The sequence below is a fragment of the Geotrypetes seraphini genome, chromosome 7 (genome assembly GCF_902459505.1).
Source record: "Geotrypetes seraphini chromosome 7, aGeoSer1.1, whole genome shotgun sequence".
NCBI lineage: Eukaryota > Metazoa > Chordata > Amphibia > Gymnophiona > Dermophiidae > Geotrypetes > Geotrypetes seraphini.
Genome location: NC_047090.1, coordinates 32602396 through 32621215, shown reverse-complemented (window position 1 = coordinate 32621215; position 18820 = coordinate 32602396). Strand labels below are relative to the sequence as shown.

Here is an 18820-nt window from a genome sequence, read left to right as displayed (position 1 = left end):
CAAGGCCTCATCCAAACTCCTCGTGGCAGACGCTTCCCTGTCCCACGATTTACAACTACTGCAGGATCTCATGCATGAAAACTTGGCAGCGACAGCTGATATCAAATCTGAGCTAAGTAATATTACTCTCCGATTTAAGCAATTTGAAGCTCGTTTAGATCTCACAGAAGAACGACTAACAACTCATGATGCTCAGTTCTTAGATATACAACGTGGTCTCCGCAAAATGGATCTCATGCAGAGGGACCTGGATGATATGTCTAATCGCATGAGACGAAGTAATGTGCGTATCATTGGTTTGCCGGAGTCTGTTGAGGGTAATGATACCATCTCCTATTTACACTCTCTCCTTCCATCTCTCTTAAACATACAATTTTCACCAGCTCTAGAAATAGAAAGAGCCCACCGGGTACCCTCCGGCCCTCCTCTGCCATCTAAATCTCCAAGACCTGTGGTTTTGAAACTCCTTAGATACTCTCATGCCTTACAAATACTGCAAGCAGCAAAAATCAAACAACCTCTTCTGATAGATGGAAAAAAAATTTTGCTTGTACCTGATCTTTCTAAGAACACTGCTCAAAGAAGAAAAGCTTTCTTAGCCATGCGGCCTCAGCTCAAAACCATTGGAGCACAATATGGATTATTTTATCCAGCAAAAATGAGGGTTACCTATCATAATTCCACCAAGAACTTTGAGGATCCTGCTGAATTACAGAAATATCTTGATGAAAATATTGGAGCCATGACCTGAATTTTAGAGCTAATTTCCATGTTATATTTCAAAATGGATGCATCCTGATCTGGACTATCTGCTGATGGCTGGAGTTTTTGTATGCATACTGAGTGCCTCTTGACCTCACGGGTCCCCATCTATAGTATCTACATCTCCTGTTTTATGCACTGCAGCACATTCTTGTTCTTATTCTTCATGGCTGCACCTTATATTTTACTTTTCCCTTCTGGAGCTTGGTATTACCTTTTGTTTTTTTTTTATCATCATCATGATTCTTCTCTCTTGCTGTCCGATGTTCCATTTTTTCTGGATTACAGCCATCATTGTTGCTCATCTGGATGCCTCTTTCTAAAGGGATTATTGACATTTTATAGAATTCCAATATTAGCTTCTGTTCACTTAACCCCATGGTCTCATTAAAGATTGTATCCCTTAATGTTAAGGGCCTGTCTAGCCCCATGAAGCGCAAAAAAATACTACAATACTTCAAACACTTAGGGGCTGATATATGTCTCTTACAGGAGACGCACATAAACCTTGCTGAAGCGCAAAAACTCACCGGCGGTTGGATTCAACATTGTTACGCCGCTCCTGCCATGGGAAAGAAGAATGGGGTTATAACTCTCATCCGCAAATCACTCAACTATCAATCAACCACTCATTCTTTTGATCCCATGGGCAGATGGTCCTATATTGAGGGTGTCATAGATGGCAAACCACTGAATCTACTAAACCTGTATGCACCTAATTCAGATGATCCCTCTTTCTTTCAGGATCTTCACACCATCTGCCATTCCTCATTCTCAGAACATACCATCGTCGCTGGAGACTTTAATTTTCCGTTGGACCCTTTCATTGACCGATCCTCTCTTTGCCGCCCTGCAAAACTGAGGGTCCGTTCAACCCTTTCCAATATGATGCAAACATACGGATGGTCTGATTTATGGAGAATTTTTCATCCAACAACCAAGGACTTTACATTTTATTCACCGCCCCACAAATCATATTCCAGGATCGACTATTTTCTGACATCTAAAGACATCTTGAACATCACTACCGCAACTACTATTCATGATATATCTATTTCAGACCATGCTGCCATATCCTGCTCTCTCAACTGGTCCCTCGACAAGCCACCTCGCTCTTGGAGACTAAATAACCTGCTTCTTAGCAATGAAGAATTTCTATCTCACATTACTGCTGAATCTAATGCCTTTTTTGCCCGGAATGAATCTTCTGTATCCAACTTTACCACGGTCTGGGAATCTTATAAAGTCTGGTTGAGAGGGGAGTGTATCAGCTACACAGCTTATCAACTCAAAACTAAGAAATCTAACCTTCAACGTATGGAACAGGAAATACATACCTTGGAATCACAATTATATGGTTCTTTTGACTCCACTCTTTATAAATCCCTACAACAACTTAAGTTCCAATACAACGAGATTTTTAGTTCATCTGCTTCTGTCTCACTATTCCGCCAATCAGCCTCATATTATGCTACCTCCAACAAGGCAGGTCATCATCTGGCTTCCTATCTTAAAGGGCAAAGATCCAAACATCGGATTTCTCACATCAAGTCAGCCTCTGGTTCAATCCACAATACCACTTCTGACATTCTCAAAGAATTTCATTCCTTCTACGCCTCTCTGTACACTTCAGAATCTACCTGTTCAGAAGATGTGATTTCCGAATTTCTGAAGTCTGCACATTTGCCATCTGTTACCCCGTCTCAGCATGACTCTCTGCATCATCCTATCTCTACTGATGAAATTCAACGTGCTATTTCTTCTATGGCTTCTTCAAAAGCACCAGGACCTGATGGTCTTCCTGCGGAATTCTTCAAAACTCTCTCGGACTCTCTGACTCCACATCTTTTGTCCTATTATCGGTCTATTATTGCTTCTCCTAATTGTTTATCCCGCTTCCATGAAGCCAGTATTATTGTTCTGCCAAAGCCCGACAGGGATACCCAATATGTCAAAAATTATAGACCTATCTCTTTGCTGAATTTGGACTATAAGATTTTTGCAAAAATTTTAGTTAATAGAATAGACTCTGTTATGCCTTCTCTTATACATAGAGATCAAGTTGGTTTTTTAAAGGGTCGTTACGGAGCAGACAATACCAGATTACTATGCCACATTCTCCATTCCACTCTGTCAAGAGACCAACCCCTCTTAGTGGCTTCTCTTGATGCTGAGAAGGCCTTTGACAGAGTGGAATGGAAATACTTATTTTGTGTCCTTCACCACTTTGGATTCCCTGCTGAATTTATTCATATGATTTCTTTATTATACACCAACCCTACTGCTAAGATTATAGTTAATGATGCTCTCTCTGAATCTTTTACCCTCCAACGGGGCACACGTCAAGGTTGTCCTCTATCCCCCCTATTGTTTAATCTAGCTTTAGAACCCCTCCTAGCTCATATCAGATTATCTACCTCTATTAAAGGAATCTCTATTGCTGATTTGGAATTTAAGCTGTCTGTTTATGCTGATGACATTCTCCTGTATCTCTCTGACCCTGAACAATCTTTGCATTCTCTCATTGACCTTATCTCTCAATTCTCTTCTATGTCTGGGTATAAGATCAATTGGGACAAAACTGAGCTCATGCCCCTCAATGATGCCTGCACACCCTTCACTCTTCCCTTATATCCGTTCACTTGGATATCCACAGGAATGAAATATTTAGGTGTCCCATTTGACAAAGACCTCAAGATAACAATGGACCTTATCATGTCTAAGACTATCTCCTCTGTGAAATCCGCTTTGTCCAACTGGTCTCCTCTACATTTATCTTGGTGGGGGAGATTAGATACCCTCAAGATGATGGTCATTCCAAAAATTACATATATGTTTATTATGTTTCCTCTTCTATTTCCTAACTCCTTCTACAAGCATTTGGAAAAACTACTTCTTGATTTCCTATGGAACAATAAACCACATAGAATCTCGCAACGCAAACTCAAATCTCCCAAGTCAGCTGGAGGTGTTAACTTCCCTGATTTATTTCTTTATCACCAAGCTTTCTTGTTGAAGCAGGGATCCGAATGGTTACATTCTTCGGATTCATGCACTAACACAATGGCCCCCAATTGGCTTCGACTTGAAATGGCCCTTCTACATCCTATTCCTACATTACGACTTCTTGGGTCCACACACTTACAATTTAAAACTCGTAACCCTATACTTCTCACTTCCCTCCGCACACTCCAGGATATAGACCGCTTATTAGTTTGCCCTTGGTCTCAATCTACACTATGCCCCCTATGGAGAAACCCTAAACTACTAATAGAGAAAAAGCAAGTATTCTGGCCATCCTGGACTACTTATCATATTTGGGATATCTCTGCACTATGTCACCCTGATGGATCCTGGCTCACTTTTTACGAGCTTCAATATAAATATGGCCTTCCTGACTCTTACTTCTATCAATGGTTACAATTACGTTCAGCTCTACGTAAACTTGATGGTAACCTAAAAACTAATCGCCAACCTCCGACTTTGTTAACTCTTTCTACTCAATTCCGTAATCTGGGCCACTCAGCTTCCAAGTTCTATAACCTTCTCAAGGAACTCCGATTCCCACTTCTTTCCTCTGTTAGAAAATCCTGGGAGGAAGATATTGGCTGCCCTATTTCTGATTGTGATTGGTCCTCTTATCTACGATCTATTTTTCATTCCTCTAGGTCGGCTTCCCTTACTCAAAGCCTATTTTTCCTTTGTCACAGAGCCCAATGGACCCCGATTAAATCAAATCGTATTAATCCTACCTTTGCAAAGGAGTGCTGGACATGTTCTACAGATATCGGCTCCCTCAAACATTTATTATTTCTCTGTCCCTCTATCCAAACATATTGGTCGTCTCTGTGGAACACTATCTGTTCTCTTTTTCATATCAATGTGGATCTCTCATACCAAATGTTATTACTTAAATCCTCTGCTTTACCATATCCTCTCTCTTCCTCTGATGCTTTTCTCTTTGATATTCTTATCTCCCTTGCTTTGAAACTTCTTCTTAACTCCTGGAAAGATCTATCTAAGGTGTCTGTAACACAATGGTGGAATCTTGTCTGCTTAACATATAGATATGAAGCATATTTGGCAAAAAAATGCGGCAGATTCCCTCAATTTCTTGCTAAATGGAACTCTCTCAAACTTTACCTCCAAAGCTCCAGCTCTTAGGTATTTCTTTATTTCTTATTTATCTTCTATTTACTTATTTATTTACTTAACTTACTTTCTTCCTTTATCTTCCTCTTTTCTTTTCTTCCCTCCTTTTTATTTTATTTTATCATAGATAATGTTTTACTCATGTGATTTGTTTATTCCTATGTCGGATTGCTTCCAAGGAATATAGTTCTAATTGTTATAGCAACTTTTTTCATGATTGTATTTGTATTTGCTCATCACATGGTTTGTTGATGTTACTATGCTTTTGTTTTATTGATTGTAAAACTTTTACAATAAAAAAACCGTGACTTAAAAAAGAAAAAAAAAAAAAAAAAAGATCTCTAGTATGTCACGTTAGTATAAAAACTTGTACTGTAACTATGGCAAATTGTAACCTGTTAACTGTATATCATATATGTTAGCCTGTAACCCATTCTGAGCTCTTTGGGGAGGACGGGATAGAAAATGAAAAATAAATAGCAAGTCGAGCAAAACTCACAAACCGAGAATTGACTCTATTTGCGAGCCCCCCCCCCCGACCTAACCCCGGGAACCGGCAGTACTGCTCCCCCAAAGGCCACCAGCGCTGCTCCCTCCCTTCGCAATTGCCTCCCCCCCACCTCCACTAACCGGCCCTGTCCTTACCTGTGCACCGCCGGTGTTAGAAAGTGCCTGCCGCCGGTTTTCTGCTGGGCTGCTGGATCTCACCCTCTCCGAGATTCTCATGGCCCAGCAGAAAACGGGCGGCAGGCATTTTCTAACACTGGCGGCGCACGGGTAAGGACAGGGCTGGTCAGTAGGGGGGGGGGGGAGGCGATCGCAAAGGGAGGGAGCAGCGCCAGGGGGAGCCTTGAGGAGAGCGGTACTTGGAGGGAGCAGTCTTGGGAGGGAGCAGTACTGCCGGTTCCCAGGGTCATGGTTGGGTGGTATACAAGAATAAATTTTTTATTATTATTATTATAGCATCCAACAAACAGTATCCTATAAATCTTCAACCACCTTTTAAATCCTTTATTAGGTCTTCAGAAGTGCCAGTATTAGCCAAGTGTTTTCAATGGTTAAAATACTATTTTGGCACTAGCCTCCTCATTAGACCCATTTATATTTTCTTTAAAGTGTGGTTTTAGTGCTTTAAGTGCTCCACGCTAAACCAAAAAAAGTTTTAAATATAATTGCTTTTAACATCTTTTTTGTTGTTTTTTAGTTTGTTATTCATATCGGGAAGGGACCTGTCACTTCGACATGTTTAGCCTGAAAGCTGTATCAAGAAAAGTCCCCCCTTCTATGCTCATTCTGCACCATCCCGTGCACTGGTCGCCGTACATGAAGAACACAGTACTACTCGAAAGGGTCCAGAGAAGAGCGACTAAAATGGTTAAGGGACTGGGGGAGTTGCCATACAGTGAGAGGCTAGAGAAACTGGGCCTCTTCTCCCTTGAAAAGAGGAGACTGAGAGGGGACATGATCGAAACATTCAAGATACTGAAGGGAATAGACTTAGTAGATAAAGACAGGTTGTTCACCCTCTCCAAGGTAGAGAGAACGAGAGGACACTCTCTAAAGTTAAAAAGGGATAGATTCCGTACAAACGTAGGGAAGTTCTTCTGCACCCGGAGAGTGGTAGAAAACTGGAACGCTCTTCCGGAGGCTGTTATAGGGGAAAACACCCTCCAGGGATTCAAGACAAAGTTGGACAAGTTCCTGCTGAACCAGAACGTACACAGGTAAGCCTAGTCTTAGTTAGGGCACTGGTCTTTGACCTGAGGTCTGCCGTAGAGCGGACTGCTGGGCATGATGGACCACTGATCTGACCCAGCAGCGGCAAATCTTATGTTCTATTGATCGGGATGGTGCAAAATGAGAACAGAAGGGGGGACTTTTCTTGATACAGCCTTCGGGCAAAATATGTCGGAGTGACAGGTCCCTTCCCGATATGAACAACAAAGTAAAAAACAACAAAAAAGAAAGGTTAAAAGCTTTTATATTTAAAACTTTTTGGTTTTTTTAAAAACACTGCCATCACCCACATTACCAGAAATGGAACAAGACTTACTTGTGTAATGCATGCTCCTGTGAAAGCGACTATTACTGCAACTACATTGACGGTGAGCTGGAACTGAAGGAATTTGGAGATACTGTCATATACATTTCGGCCCCACATAACCGCTTTAACGATACTTGAGAAGTTGTCATCTGTGAGAATAATGTCTGAAGCCTCTTTTGCCACATCTGTCCCAGCAATGCCCTGTAAAAAGAACAGTACACTGACTATCAACCTGCTTTATAATCTATCTACTACATAAGCTTCAAACACACAAATAGAGCCAATTAGCTAGCAGTTCTGCACGGGCAGGAGTAAAGAAGGGTCACTTCTGCAACAAGTCACTGCTGAACTACCAGGGAAACTAAAGGTACGCGGGGGAAGCAGGAGGGAGATGATAATAATTAGAATCGGCTGGGACAGGGGGTGGGAGGGATCCCTCCTGTCCCGGTCACTGCTGAACCACCAGGTTTCACAGCAGGCCCAGCAGTGGCCTGCAAACAGGTTTGGGAGGAGGGGCAGGTCTGCGCAGACCCAAAAATAAACCGAGACCCCCATTTTTGGGCCCCAAAATCTCATTTTATATTCAAGTATATATGGTACTGGTCCATTAAATACTGAATCAATCTGCAAGAACTCAATATTAAAAACTCATACTCCCCAAACAATTTCCAACTTATCCCTAATCATAAAGTAGAGTTCACTTTTTTTTTTTTGAGGGGGGGGGGACACAAACACCAAACCTTTGATTAGACACACACTACAGGACAAATCCATCCCTTACCATTGCAAATCCAACATCAGCTTTCTTAAGCGCAGGACCATCATTGGTACCATCACCTGTGACTGCTACAACCTGCCTTTGTTCAGACACAGTACTGTCAATTATACCTAAGAAGAACAAACATCTCTTTTCATAAAAGGACACAAAGAAATTTAACTCATTTCAAATATATAACAGAATTCAACTCACGAAGGAGCTGATTTTGCTTGTGCGCCTTCATGGCTGTGATTCTATTTGTTCATATATACATTTTAAGTCAAAGAAAATTAGATCAAGCAATCTTGAAAACAATCACATCCTACCGTACTTCCACAGGACTCTTCTCAGATCTATATTTTTACTGTTATCCAGACAAGTAGTTCCCAATCATTTTTGTTCTTCGACACGCATCCCCTTCCTTCCTAGCCCTTATCGCTTCTTTTCTGATGTCCTTGGACTGTTACTCCCAAACCACTTAATAGATGTTCAACCGACTCTCTCCCTGTACACACACTGACTGTTCGCCCTGTGCATGCTTCTGAATTCATGCATCTGTGCATGCTTCAGGCTCCAAGTTTCTGCTAATCCAGAACAACTGAACTAGACACATCTCATGGTACCCTATTGCCTTAGTTTTCTGTTCCATGTTGTTAATTGTTATATGTCTTATTGGTAACTGTTATGTATGTTACCATGTAACCTGGTTCTGGGCTCCTTGGGGAGGACGGGATTTAAATCGAATTAAATAGGTATCATCTTTCCCTACTCCACCGGGGATTATCCTCACTCAGAATCGAGCAAAAAGCACTTCCAATTTGTGCTGCTGCCTTCTCCTCCTATACCAGCTTTCTTCTGAAGTCAAAATCAAGCAGGGACTTGCAAGTCTTTCAAGACAGACCCCCACATGGTTCCACCTTTAGATGAACCAAGCAGATGAGCAGACAAGCATTCTGCTTGACTTCTCCCTGCAAGTCAGGGGGGAAAGCATACAGGGAAGAGTGGGAGAAGAGTAGCTGGAAACAGTGACTGACATTCCACACCCCCCCCCCTGGTTTTTCTGCACAACCTTTTAGAAAGTGAGATGAAACATGCAACTTTGAGTTACTTTTGTGTTAACACTTCTTGATTTTACTCAGAGCTGATGAAAATCACAGCCAATTTTTTAACATCAGTCCTTTCCTCTTCAGATTTGAAAATTTACGATACAGGACATTTATGATGTAGAGATACAATTTTTAAAATAAATTTATTAAACTGTAATAATAACCCACAAAACATGTACATACCATCTAATAAAACACAGTCTTATACATATTGTACAATCATCATTCTCATCATACTTCCCCTTAGTACCCTGTTTTTCATTCCACACACACCCTCCCTTCTGTGTTCCCTACATCCCTCTTACAGTACAGGATGTGGACATATATAACCCAGTTTAGCATGTATGACAACTATATCAGTTACCCTTACTTCCCTAAACTTTTTGGTGAGTAGATTCTTTGACTGGGTGATCAGAATGTTGGATTAAGTTCAAGACAAGACACAGTGTACTTAAGATTTCACCAATACCTTTGAAATATTTCTGCATTGAAAACAAACTGAACAAGCACAGTAAGAACCCTAAAGTGACTGGGTTAGAAAAATGGTTGAGTGGAGTTGACAAAGGGTCATGGTAAATGGAGTTCAATCCATAGAAGGTGTCTACTAGTGTTGCAGAGATCGGTTCTTGATCTGGATCTTTTTACCAGTTTTGTAAGATACATTATAGAATGGTTGTCTGGTAAGACTTGCTTCTTTGCAGATGATACCAAATCTGCAACAAGCAAGAAAAAAACCTCTAGTGGCATGGATTAACATGAAAAGGGATCTAGAAAGGCTTGAAGAACAGTCTAGGACTTTGCAGCCAAGATTAACCCCCTCTTTTACTAAGGTGCCCTATGCTTTTTAAAGCGCGGTAAATATTATCACATGCTAAATGCTAACGCGTGCATGTTATCCTATGGACGCGTTAGCAATTAGCGTATGCGTTAAGCATGTGTTAAACACGCGCTAAAATGCTTAGCGCACCTTAGTAAAAGAGGGCCTTAATGCTTAAAAATATAGCTAATATAGGCATCAGGCTTTACTCCAACTTTTTTAAGGTCTTCCATAAACTAACAACTTCTAAATCAGCAGCACCTTGAATAATTAATTTTTTTCCATTTTCAAACCTCAGAGGTGTTTGCTGAATTTTCAACACACGCAGACTATACACACCAAAGTCGTCATTGGTCTTATTTATATTTTCTATTTAATGTTTTAAAGTGCTCAACAGTGCAAACTTATTGAAATAAATATTCTTATTTTATAAAGTTTAGATAAACAGTGGAACCTTTTTTTATTTTATAAACTCGTGCAGACATAGTAGATTTTTGTTTTGTTTTAAATAAATGCTGTATTTTATATATTTTATATTTTATTTGCTTTTATTCTTTGCTGTGTTTTAACATCATTTTTTCATATATGTTTTTTTATATTTTTAATATTTGCTGTTCATGTTCTAATGTATAATTATGTTTATTTACTTATGATTGTTTATATGTATGTAATTCGTAGACTCCTGATGCAGGCCGTGTGGCCGAAACATGATCATGTCGAGTCGTTGAGTTGCTTTGGATGTATGAGCTAATTTGGATTAATAAAGACCATTGGATTTATCAGATGAGTTGAAAGACACTTTTTTGTGCACCAATCTGATTGGACATTTCCACTTTGCTCTTGCCTTAAAACACAATGGCCCATAATCTATAAATGGTGCCAGTAAGCACCCTACCAGTGCCTAACTCAAGTGGCAAAGCCATTAAATGAGTTAAAAATAGTTTAAAAACAAAAATGTAGGTGCCTAGAGGCGCCTGTAAAACCGGCACCTAGATCACGTTTGTGGGGTCATCTTAGAATGCCTAAGTAGGCATGGCTAATACCGAAAATGAGCTTACATGTCTTTAGGCACCTCTATAAAACTTGGCTCTTCTCTAACATGTTGTTCTATTTTCCCCCCTTACTCTTCCATTCTATATATAAGCTCATGTAAACCTTTTCCTTTCTCTTCTTATATTTTAAGTTCTTGTAAAGCGTGCCGAGCTCCACTTCTGTGGAGAGGATGCGGTATATAAACTTAAGGTTTAGTTTAGTTTAGATGCGTTTCACGTCAAACATAGGCACCAGAAACGTAGGCCTCGAAAGCCATGGTCTATTATTTTCAAGTTTAGGTTTCTATATACCGCCTATCAAGGTTATCTAAGCGGTTTTACAACCAGGTACTCAAGCATTTTCCCTATCTGTCCCGGTGGGCTCACAATCTGTCTAACGTACCTGGGGCAATGGGGGATTAAGTGACTTGGGTCACAAGGAGCAGCATGGGGTTTGAACCCACAACCCCAGGGTGCTGAGGCTGTAGCTCCAACCACTGCGCCACACACTCCTCTACATTTTTGGTGCCTATTTTTGAGGTAGCTACGATTCTACAGACGGCGCTGTTGCGTGATCTACACATGATTAGCGGCTGGTTTTTAGGTGGCCGCTGATATTAACAACTAAAGCCCCATCTTTTCTAGAGAGGTACATTATCCCATATATTCCTACTAGAAGCCTGAGATCAGAGGATAAAAACCTTCTAATAATTCCATCGCTAAGAATAATAAATACTAGACAAGAAATGATCTTTGCAGTTACCGTACCCAAAATATGGAACTCTCTACCGGCATTTATTAAGGAAGCAAAATCGCTAATTAATTAAATTTAAAGGATTGTTAAAATGCTGGCTGTATAATGATGCCTTTGAGACATAATCATTGCAGGATATTCCCTTGACCCTGCACTTTGCAGAAATTTCTGGTTCCCTTATTCCAGGCCTCAAGTAATTAAAGCACTTTTAGTTTCTTTTAAAAAAAAAATTTTTTTATTTAAAAATTTTTTTTACCCTCCCGTTGTTCTTACCTTTTATGTCTTCTTTACTACGCTTATTGTAGTTCCCCCCACTTCCCTCATGTATAAGTCTGTAATGTCTACGTGTTTGTTGTATTTAATAAATGAGACCCCGTTTTTAATTGTAAATCGCTTTGAATTTATGATATTGTGACACATCAAAATTTTAATAAACCTGAAATGTCATACCAGCGCCGTTTGTAGAATCCGGCCCAATATACATACTTAAGAAAACCTAATGAAAATTACATACAGTACAGAATTTATTATTAATGAGCTCGTTCAGCTTTATGAAAAACTAATTTACCTTTCACCAGTGTGTGCTTATCAGTAGGGGAAGACCTTGCTAGCACACGAAGCTTAGGCCAAATCTTGTCAATGCGCTCCTGCTCAATCTGTAAAAGAATATAGATGAGCATGTGAAATGTACTAAATAAGATGATGGAAAAAAACATTAGCTAAAGGAAGACATCAATTTACCTCTCCCTTTTCATTGCGTATTCGCCTATTGAATTCTTTGCCCTCTACACACAGGAAATCCTCTCCAGGATGCAGAATGCCACATTTGGTTGCAATGGCACGGGCTGTATTTATGTTATCACCAGTAACCATACGTACAGTGATACCAGCACGTTGGCATTTTCTAATCGCATCTGGCACCTGTCCATAAAATATAACTTGCATTATTTTAAATTTCATACTTCCACCACAATATTTGTAAGACCTTATGCATCTTTCTAGGGTTCTCCGCAGTATGTAATAACAAAAGACTGTCAAATGAGTCAAGAAATAATAGACTATACAAATATAAAACACTGTGTGTGGTACGGTGATTAGAGCTATAGCCTCAAATCCCACGCTGTTCCTTGTGACCCTGGGCAAGTCACCTAATCCCCCCATTGCCCCAGGTATATTAGACACTCTGAGCCCACCAGCATAGACAGGGAAAAATGCTTGAGTACCTGAATAAATTCATGTAAACCATTCTGAGCTCCCCTGGGAGAACAGTATAGAAAACTGAATATACAGTGTGAAAAATTTCAGCCTCTGATAACCAGAGCTGATATTGTGACATCATAATGCCTCATTCCACCAATGCCTAAGAGCCAACCTCATCAGTGATGTCACAATGGTTCAATTGTCCTATACTTGGCTCACTTCTGCTACATTTTGATTTCTAGAGTGGCACAGTGCTTAAAGCTACAGCCTCAGCACCCTGAGGTTGGGGGTTCAAACCCACGCTGCTCCTTGTGACCCTGGGCAATTCACTTAATCCCCCATTGCCCCAGGTATATTAGATAGAATGTGAGCACACCAGGACAGATGGGGAAAAATGCTCAAGGCTATAAGTGGTATATAAATACTAAAAGTAAATAAATATAGTTATAGAAGCCAAGTTGCAGCTTCCTTTTGTTTTACAACCTAGAAGAAATTGATCTTCTCTTACCTCAGGCCTAACAGGATCCTCAATTCCTACTACTGCAAGACATGTAAGACCAGTGACAATATCGTTTTCAGTATCCCAGTCAGGCTCATACTCTCCAACTGGAAAATCTCTATAGGCCAGACATATTGTTCGGAGGCCCTCAGATGCCATAGGCTCAATTACTCTCTTTACCATATCGTCACGATCCCTTGGTCTAAACACTTTAGCCTCACCGTTAGCATTCAGGATTTTGTAGCACCTGAGGGGAAAGGGCATATACATCTTTAAAATCAAACCCATGAATTGAAAACTGAGGAACAAAAGAAAACATTAGCATGCCCTTCTCCCCTAACATGGAGGTCAGCAACCAAACATAAGCAGCAAAGCTGTGTTTCAGTACACAAGTACAATTCTTCAGTATTGCATATACAGTACTCCCCCAATATTCACGGGGGTTCCGTTCCAGGAACCCCCGCGAATCTTGGAAAAACCACGAATACGGTTTTCAGCGGGGGAGACGGCAGCATGTCAAAGCAGCTCCTGATTGGCGAGGCCTGACTTTAGTGCAGGAAGAGGCGGGCGGAGCATACCTCGAGTGATTTCCTTCACTTGCTGGTACTCCGACTGCCCTCTCTTGCCTCTCCGGGTGCCCTCTCCTATCTCCCCCGCTAAAAACCATATTCGTGGTTCCTGGAACGGAACCCCTGTGAATATTGGGGGAGTACTGTATTGTCATTGTATCTGTGTTGCCATTTCATGCTAATTTGCACTGAATTACCGTGTTTCCCTCAAAATAAGTATCTTATATTAATTTTGGGTCCAAAAAACACATTAGGACTTAAATTGGGGGGATGTCTTTTTTTTCATGTATAACAATCATCTCTCCCTTCCTCTCCTCCACTCCAATTCTTCCTCTTTCCTTTCTTCCCCCCCATGTGCAGCATCTTTCCTCCCCTCTCACCCATCCCCCTGTACAGCAGAACCCCAGTGACCCTACCACCGTAAGACTGACATACCTCCATTCTGAGACCTCTAAAAACAGCAGCGGCGGCAGCGCTCTGCACAGGCTGCTTCGTGGCCTTCTCTTCCGGGTCCTTCCCTCTTCCGCATCACTGATGATGTCATCAGTGACACAGCAGAGGGCAGGCCCCAGTGGGGAAGGCTGTGAAGCAGCCCATTCAGAGCATTCAGAGCACTGCTGCTGCTTTAGGAGGCCTCGGAGCGGAGGTATGTCAGGTCTCACCACGGTGGGGGGTTGCTGAATCGACGAGTCCGATTTTTTCAGCGAATCGGGCAGCACTAGTGTCAGGGACATCCGAGGGGGGGGCTTCGGGGGTTGATCTTAACTAGGTCTTGTTTGGGGTAGGGCTTATATTAGGAGCATCTTTAAAAATCATGCTAGGGTTTATTTTCGGGATAGGTCTTATTTTCAGGGAAACACGGTAGATCCACTCCGTTAACTGAAGATGGAAATAACTGTATGTTAACTTAAAATGACCAAATTGTATGTGAAACTTGACCCTCCGTATATCTAAATTCTGTACACATATAAATTCATAATCTGTCTATGCATTGTGTATGTCAACCTTGTAACCTGTTCTGGGTATATATTGTGGCAGCAGTGCCTTAAGGGGTTTTCCCCAGGCAGCTGTGAAGACTGAGGACCTGCTCTTTATTCACAACGTTTATTCTATTTAAGTCGCTTATGAAGTTTTTCAGTCTGTTCCGCTACTTCGCTGCATGAACATCTTGTTTTAGGTCTACATTCCTAATCCAGCAACCGGTCTCCTTTATCTTCTCGAACAGTAGCGAGGCCACTGCATGAACATCTTGTTTTAGGTCTTTGCTGGATGGTAACTCACCACCACTATTATCAAACTGCTGGCAAAGACCCAGCTAGTTTCTAAGCAATTAAAGCCTGATTTTAACAACCAACCACCCCAGAGTTTACCGATAAATTAAAACATTTTTTACTCACAGCCCTCCAAATTGAAACCTTTACTGACTGGGCCTTAGTTAATGAGGATTTACGTATCAGAAAAAAACACAAGTAAGATTAGCAGCTCCACTTTATCTAGCTCATGTGTGGGAGTAGTCCTAGCAGCTAAAGTTCTCAACTGTGCTTATAATGAAACTAGACTAGGGGACACTCAATGAAACTGCAGGGAAGTAAAAACCAATATGAGGAAATTCTTTTTCACTCAGAGAATAGTTAAGCTCTGGAAAGCGTTGCTAGAGATTGTGGTAAAATCGGATAGCGTAGCTGGTTTTAAGAAAGGTTTGGTCAAATTCCTGAAGGAAAAGTCCACAGTCTGTTATTAAGACATGGGGGAAGCCACTGCTTGCCCTGGATAGGTAGCATGGAATGTTGCTACTCCTTGGGTTTTGGCCAGGTACTAGTGACCTGGATTGGCCACTGTGAGAATAGGCTACTGGGCTTGATGGACCATTGGTCTGACCCAGTAAGGCTATTCTTATGTTAAAAAAAAAAATCCTTACAGAACTTTCAGAGTGAAAACAGCACTATTCCAAGGTCAGAAACAGCAGTTCCAATTTCTACATTCAAAAATTGTTTATATTACATAAATATTTACCTCGTAAACCACCATTAACTGTTTTCTTTTTTGAATCAACAGACAAATTTTCGAAGAAAAATAAGTGGTTTCTTGATTTGGGACACAAACCCTAATACATTTCCAGTGAAAGCATGCCATTTTTCTTCAGGATATGCAATGTAAAAATGAACCGACCCCCCCCCCCTCCACCTGCAACACAATATGCTCACATATTTCAAAAGAATTTCACCAACAGTGAGGAAAAGTATAATCTTACTTTTTAAGGAGTATCTCTGAGGCACCCTTGCTGAACATTCGGAAGCTACCATCGGAATTTTTCAATACTGTGCTCATGGATTTTCTAACAGAGTTAAATGTATATACTTTGTATAGCTTCTCTTCGGGGATTTCATTTCGTATTTCCTGATAGTCCCGTTTTATATCCAGAAGGAATCCCAGCAAGGCACATTCAGTTTTATTTCCGACATGGCGTGGTAAGCCACCTTCTCTCTCCGGAGGCTGTTAACACAAAAGTGAAAAATTATTGAAGTTGACAGATTTTGACACCAGTTTCAATGTTTGTCCCATTAACACTGCCTTGCCGGTACTACCACCTCTAGAGGGTAATTCAGCAGCTCACAAACCTCCAAGTTTTGGAATCGTCTGCTGGGAGGCCAATTACTGATTCAGACATCTTTCTTAAAAAAAAAAAAAAAAAGAAAGGACTAAAAAGAACTCATTCAAGAGAAGCCATCTACCATAACAGACTAGACTGAACTGGATTTAAGCAGGTAACATAAAAGTAAAGAAATCTAAATGCTCCTGCACTCAAGTTTTAATTATTATTAGGCTGACATTCAGTTATCACGGTCAGCTTTTTATTTCTAAAGCACCAGCTATAGTTTAAAAACCAAAATCGGACATCATGCTAACATCTGGCTAGCGGCCAGCACTAAACATCTGGATAGATTGGGGAGTGGCAACGCTTCGGGCATCTGCAGCAATATTCAGCTCCTCTATCCAACTAAACAGGTAACTTAAGACAGCTTTCTTGGGGAATAAATGATGTGCTGTTAGCCAGATGTGTTGCCTTTTTCGTGCCCATGGACTGCCCCAGTACTACCTAAATAGCGATAAAGCAGTTAAGATTTCCAGCAGCCCTCGCTAGATACAGCCACTGAATATCAACTGATAGCACCTGCCATTTTGACCATCAACCCCCTGTTGCTTTAGATTGAGTCCCAGTCACTGCACGTATCACATTCCTCATGTTAGTATACCATGGTCGCCTTCCCTCTGCCCCAGAGTACAATGCTAAATGCTGCGTTCTTTTCGATCAATCAGCCTTACTATACCACATCCTATGCTCCCATTTCAGATTGTGGGAGGGTGTGGTGCAGTGGTCAGAGCTACAGCCTAGCACCCTGAGGTTGTGGGTTTGAATCCCGCAGTGTTCCTTGTGACCCTGGGCAAGTCACTTAATCCCCATTGCCCCAGCTACATTAGATAGAGTGGGAGTCCACTGGGACAGTTAGGGAATAATGCTTGAGTACTTGAATAATTTGTAATCCACATAGAATTGTAGGATATTCGGAATATAAATTTTTTATATATATATATATTTTATAAAACCAACCCAGAAAAACAGTCTTTTACTATGCTGGCCTGAAACTCTGAAATGCTCTACCATAATCTCTTAGACTAGAAACAATTATTCAAGAGGCATGTCAAGGCATGACATTTTGAACTGGTATTTCCTTCCCATATTACCTCAAACTTTCCACCTCCATCAACATTAACTCTCTTATTCTTTTCTACTTTTATCTTTCTTCTGGGGTCCTCAGCCTTTCTCTCTTTCTAAGAATACAGATTTTTTTTTTAATCGTCTCAAACTGCTGAACTATATTGTCAGTGCAACTGGCAGTATATCAAACCAATGTAAATAAATAAAAGTCATCTAGATATTTGTACCTGCTATGTAACCAAGTGAATATTGAGCTCTTTATCCGTTGACTTTAAAACTAATGCAAATGTCCACAAATGTAAAAGATTTATAGAGCGTAATAATCAAACCTAGTCTGGTAAGTAAAATTTTACTCACAGAAATAGGCCGTTTATGTACTTTTGCTGGGGGGGGGGGGGGAAGACAAATTTTCAAATTCTACACCCATATTATCTGGAAGCATACTAAAGGTCTTTTTAAGCTAGGGGCAGGAAACAATAGGCCTACTTGATTTTTCTCATATCTGTTCATGTTATTTACCAAAGGAGAAAAATACCCATTAAAAAAATGCCAATATCTTTAGCTACTTTCCTGTGGCAATAATCAAAGCAAAAATTCCGTTTAGAACATTTTGAACTGGTTGTATGTAAATGGTCACAACGCCTCTTGACATACTTCACTTTCCCTTCTGTTAAAGAAGGTCGATATAAAAAAATACTTTGATAGGTTATTCTTGTTTCAAGCAGGAACTTAGTCGGTTAATAGCCAATGCTGAATCATATAAACATTTCAGAAAACTCTTGAAAACTTATCTATTCGATAAATTTTTTAAATGTAAGATCAGGACTTAATCTGTTATTTTGTTGTAATTCCTGAGATCGTCTCAGATTAATAAGGTAATGTAATGTTTCAGTGGTATAAACCCTGTGAGTAAAAGTAGCTGCAATGCCCTGATAATCCAAAGTTAAATGCAAGTGTCCCTTCAACAGATTAAAATAATGTGGAAACTCTGAAGACTTCAATCGCCAGGGCAAGTCACATATACTTGTATTAGCGACTTGCGCATTAAAGAGAAAGTATACTCACCAATATTTTAGAAGTATAAGCACAATTCACAGAAATGCAAGTCACAAGGAGGTTTAAGGTGTTCTCAGGTAGAGCTTCTGGTTCAGGTATCTTTTTATAATGTTTCTCACCAATAAAGGCCTGGACAACGGTCATTCTGTTCATGGTTAATGTACCAGTTTTATCTGAACAAATAGCTGTTGCATTGCCCATGGTTTCACAAGCATCCAGATGTCTTACTAAATTGTTATCTTTCATCATTTTCTAAAGAGGAAAAACATATTTAAAATTACATTTAATTCAGAAAGATAATCTAAGCACATTCGTGTTATACAGCAAAAAATATTGTTTATTGCTCGAGTAATAT

General features: G+C 40.4%; 1 protein-coding gene across 1 annotated transcript in view; it reads right to left on the bottom strand.

Annotated features, from left to right (window-relative positions):
• The window catches only part of ATP2B1 (ATPase plasma membrane Ca2+ transporting 1), a 274638-nt gene that overhangs the window by 42508 nt on the left and 213310 nt on the right, over window positions 1-18820 (bottom strand). Inside the window, 7 exon segments of the mRNA XM_033951664.1 lie at window positions 6968-7159; window positions 7740-7846; window positions 11992-12079; window positions 12165-12344; window positions 13132-13369; window positions 15943-16184; window positions 18475-18717. Of these exon segments, the coding sequence (XP_033807555.1) occupies window positions 6968-7159; window positions 7740-7846; window positions 11992-12079; window positions 12165-12344; window positions 13132-13369; window positions 15943-16184; window positions 18475-18717 (1290 nt within the window).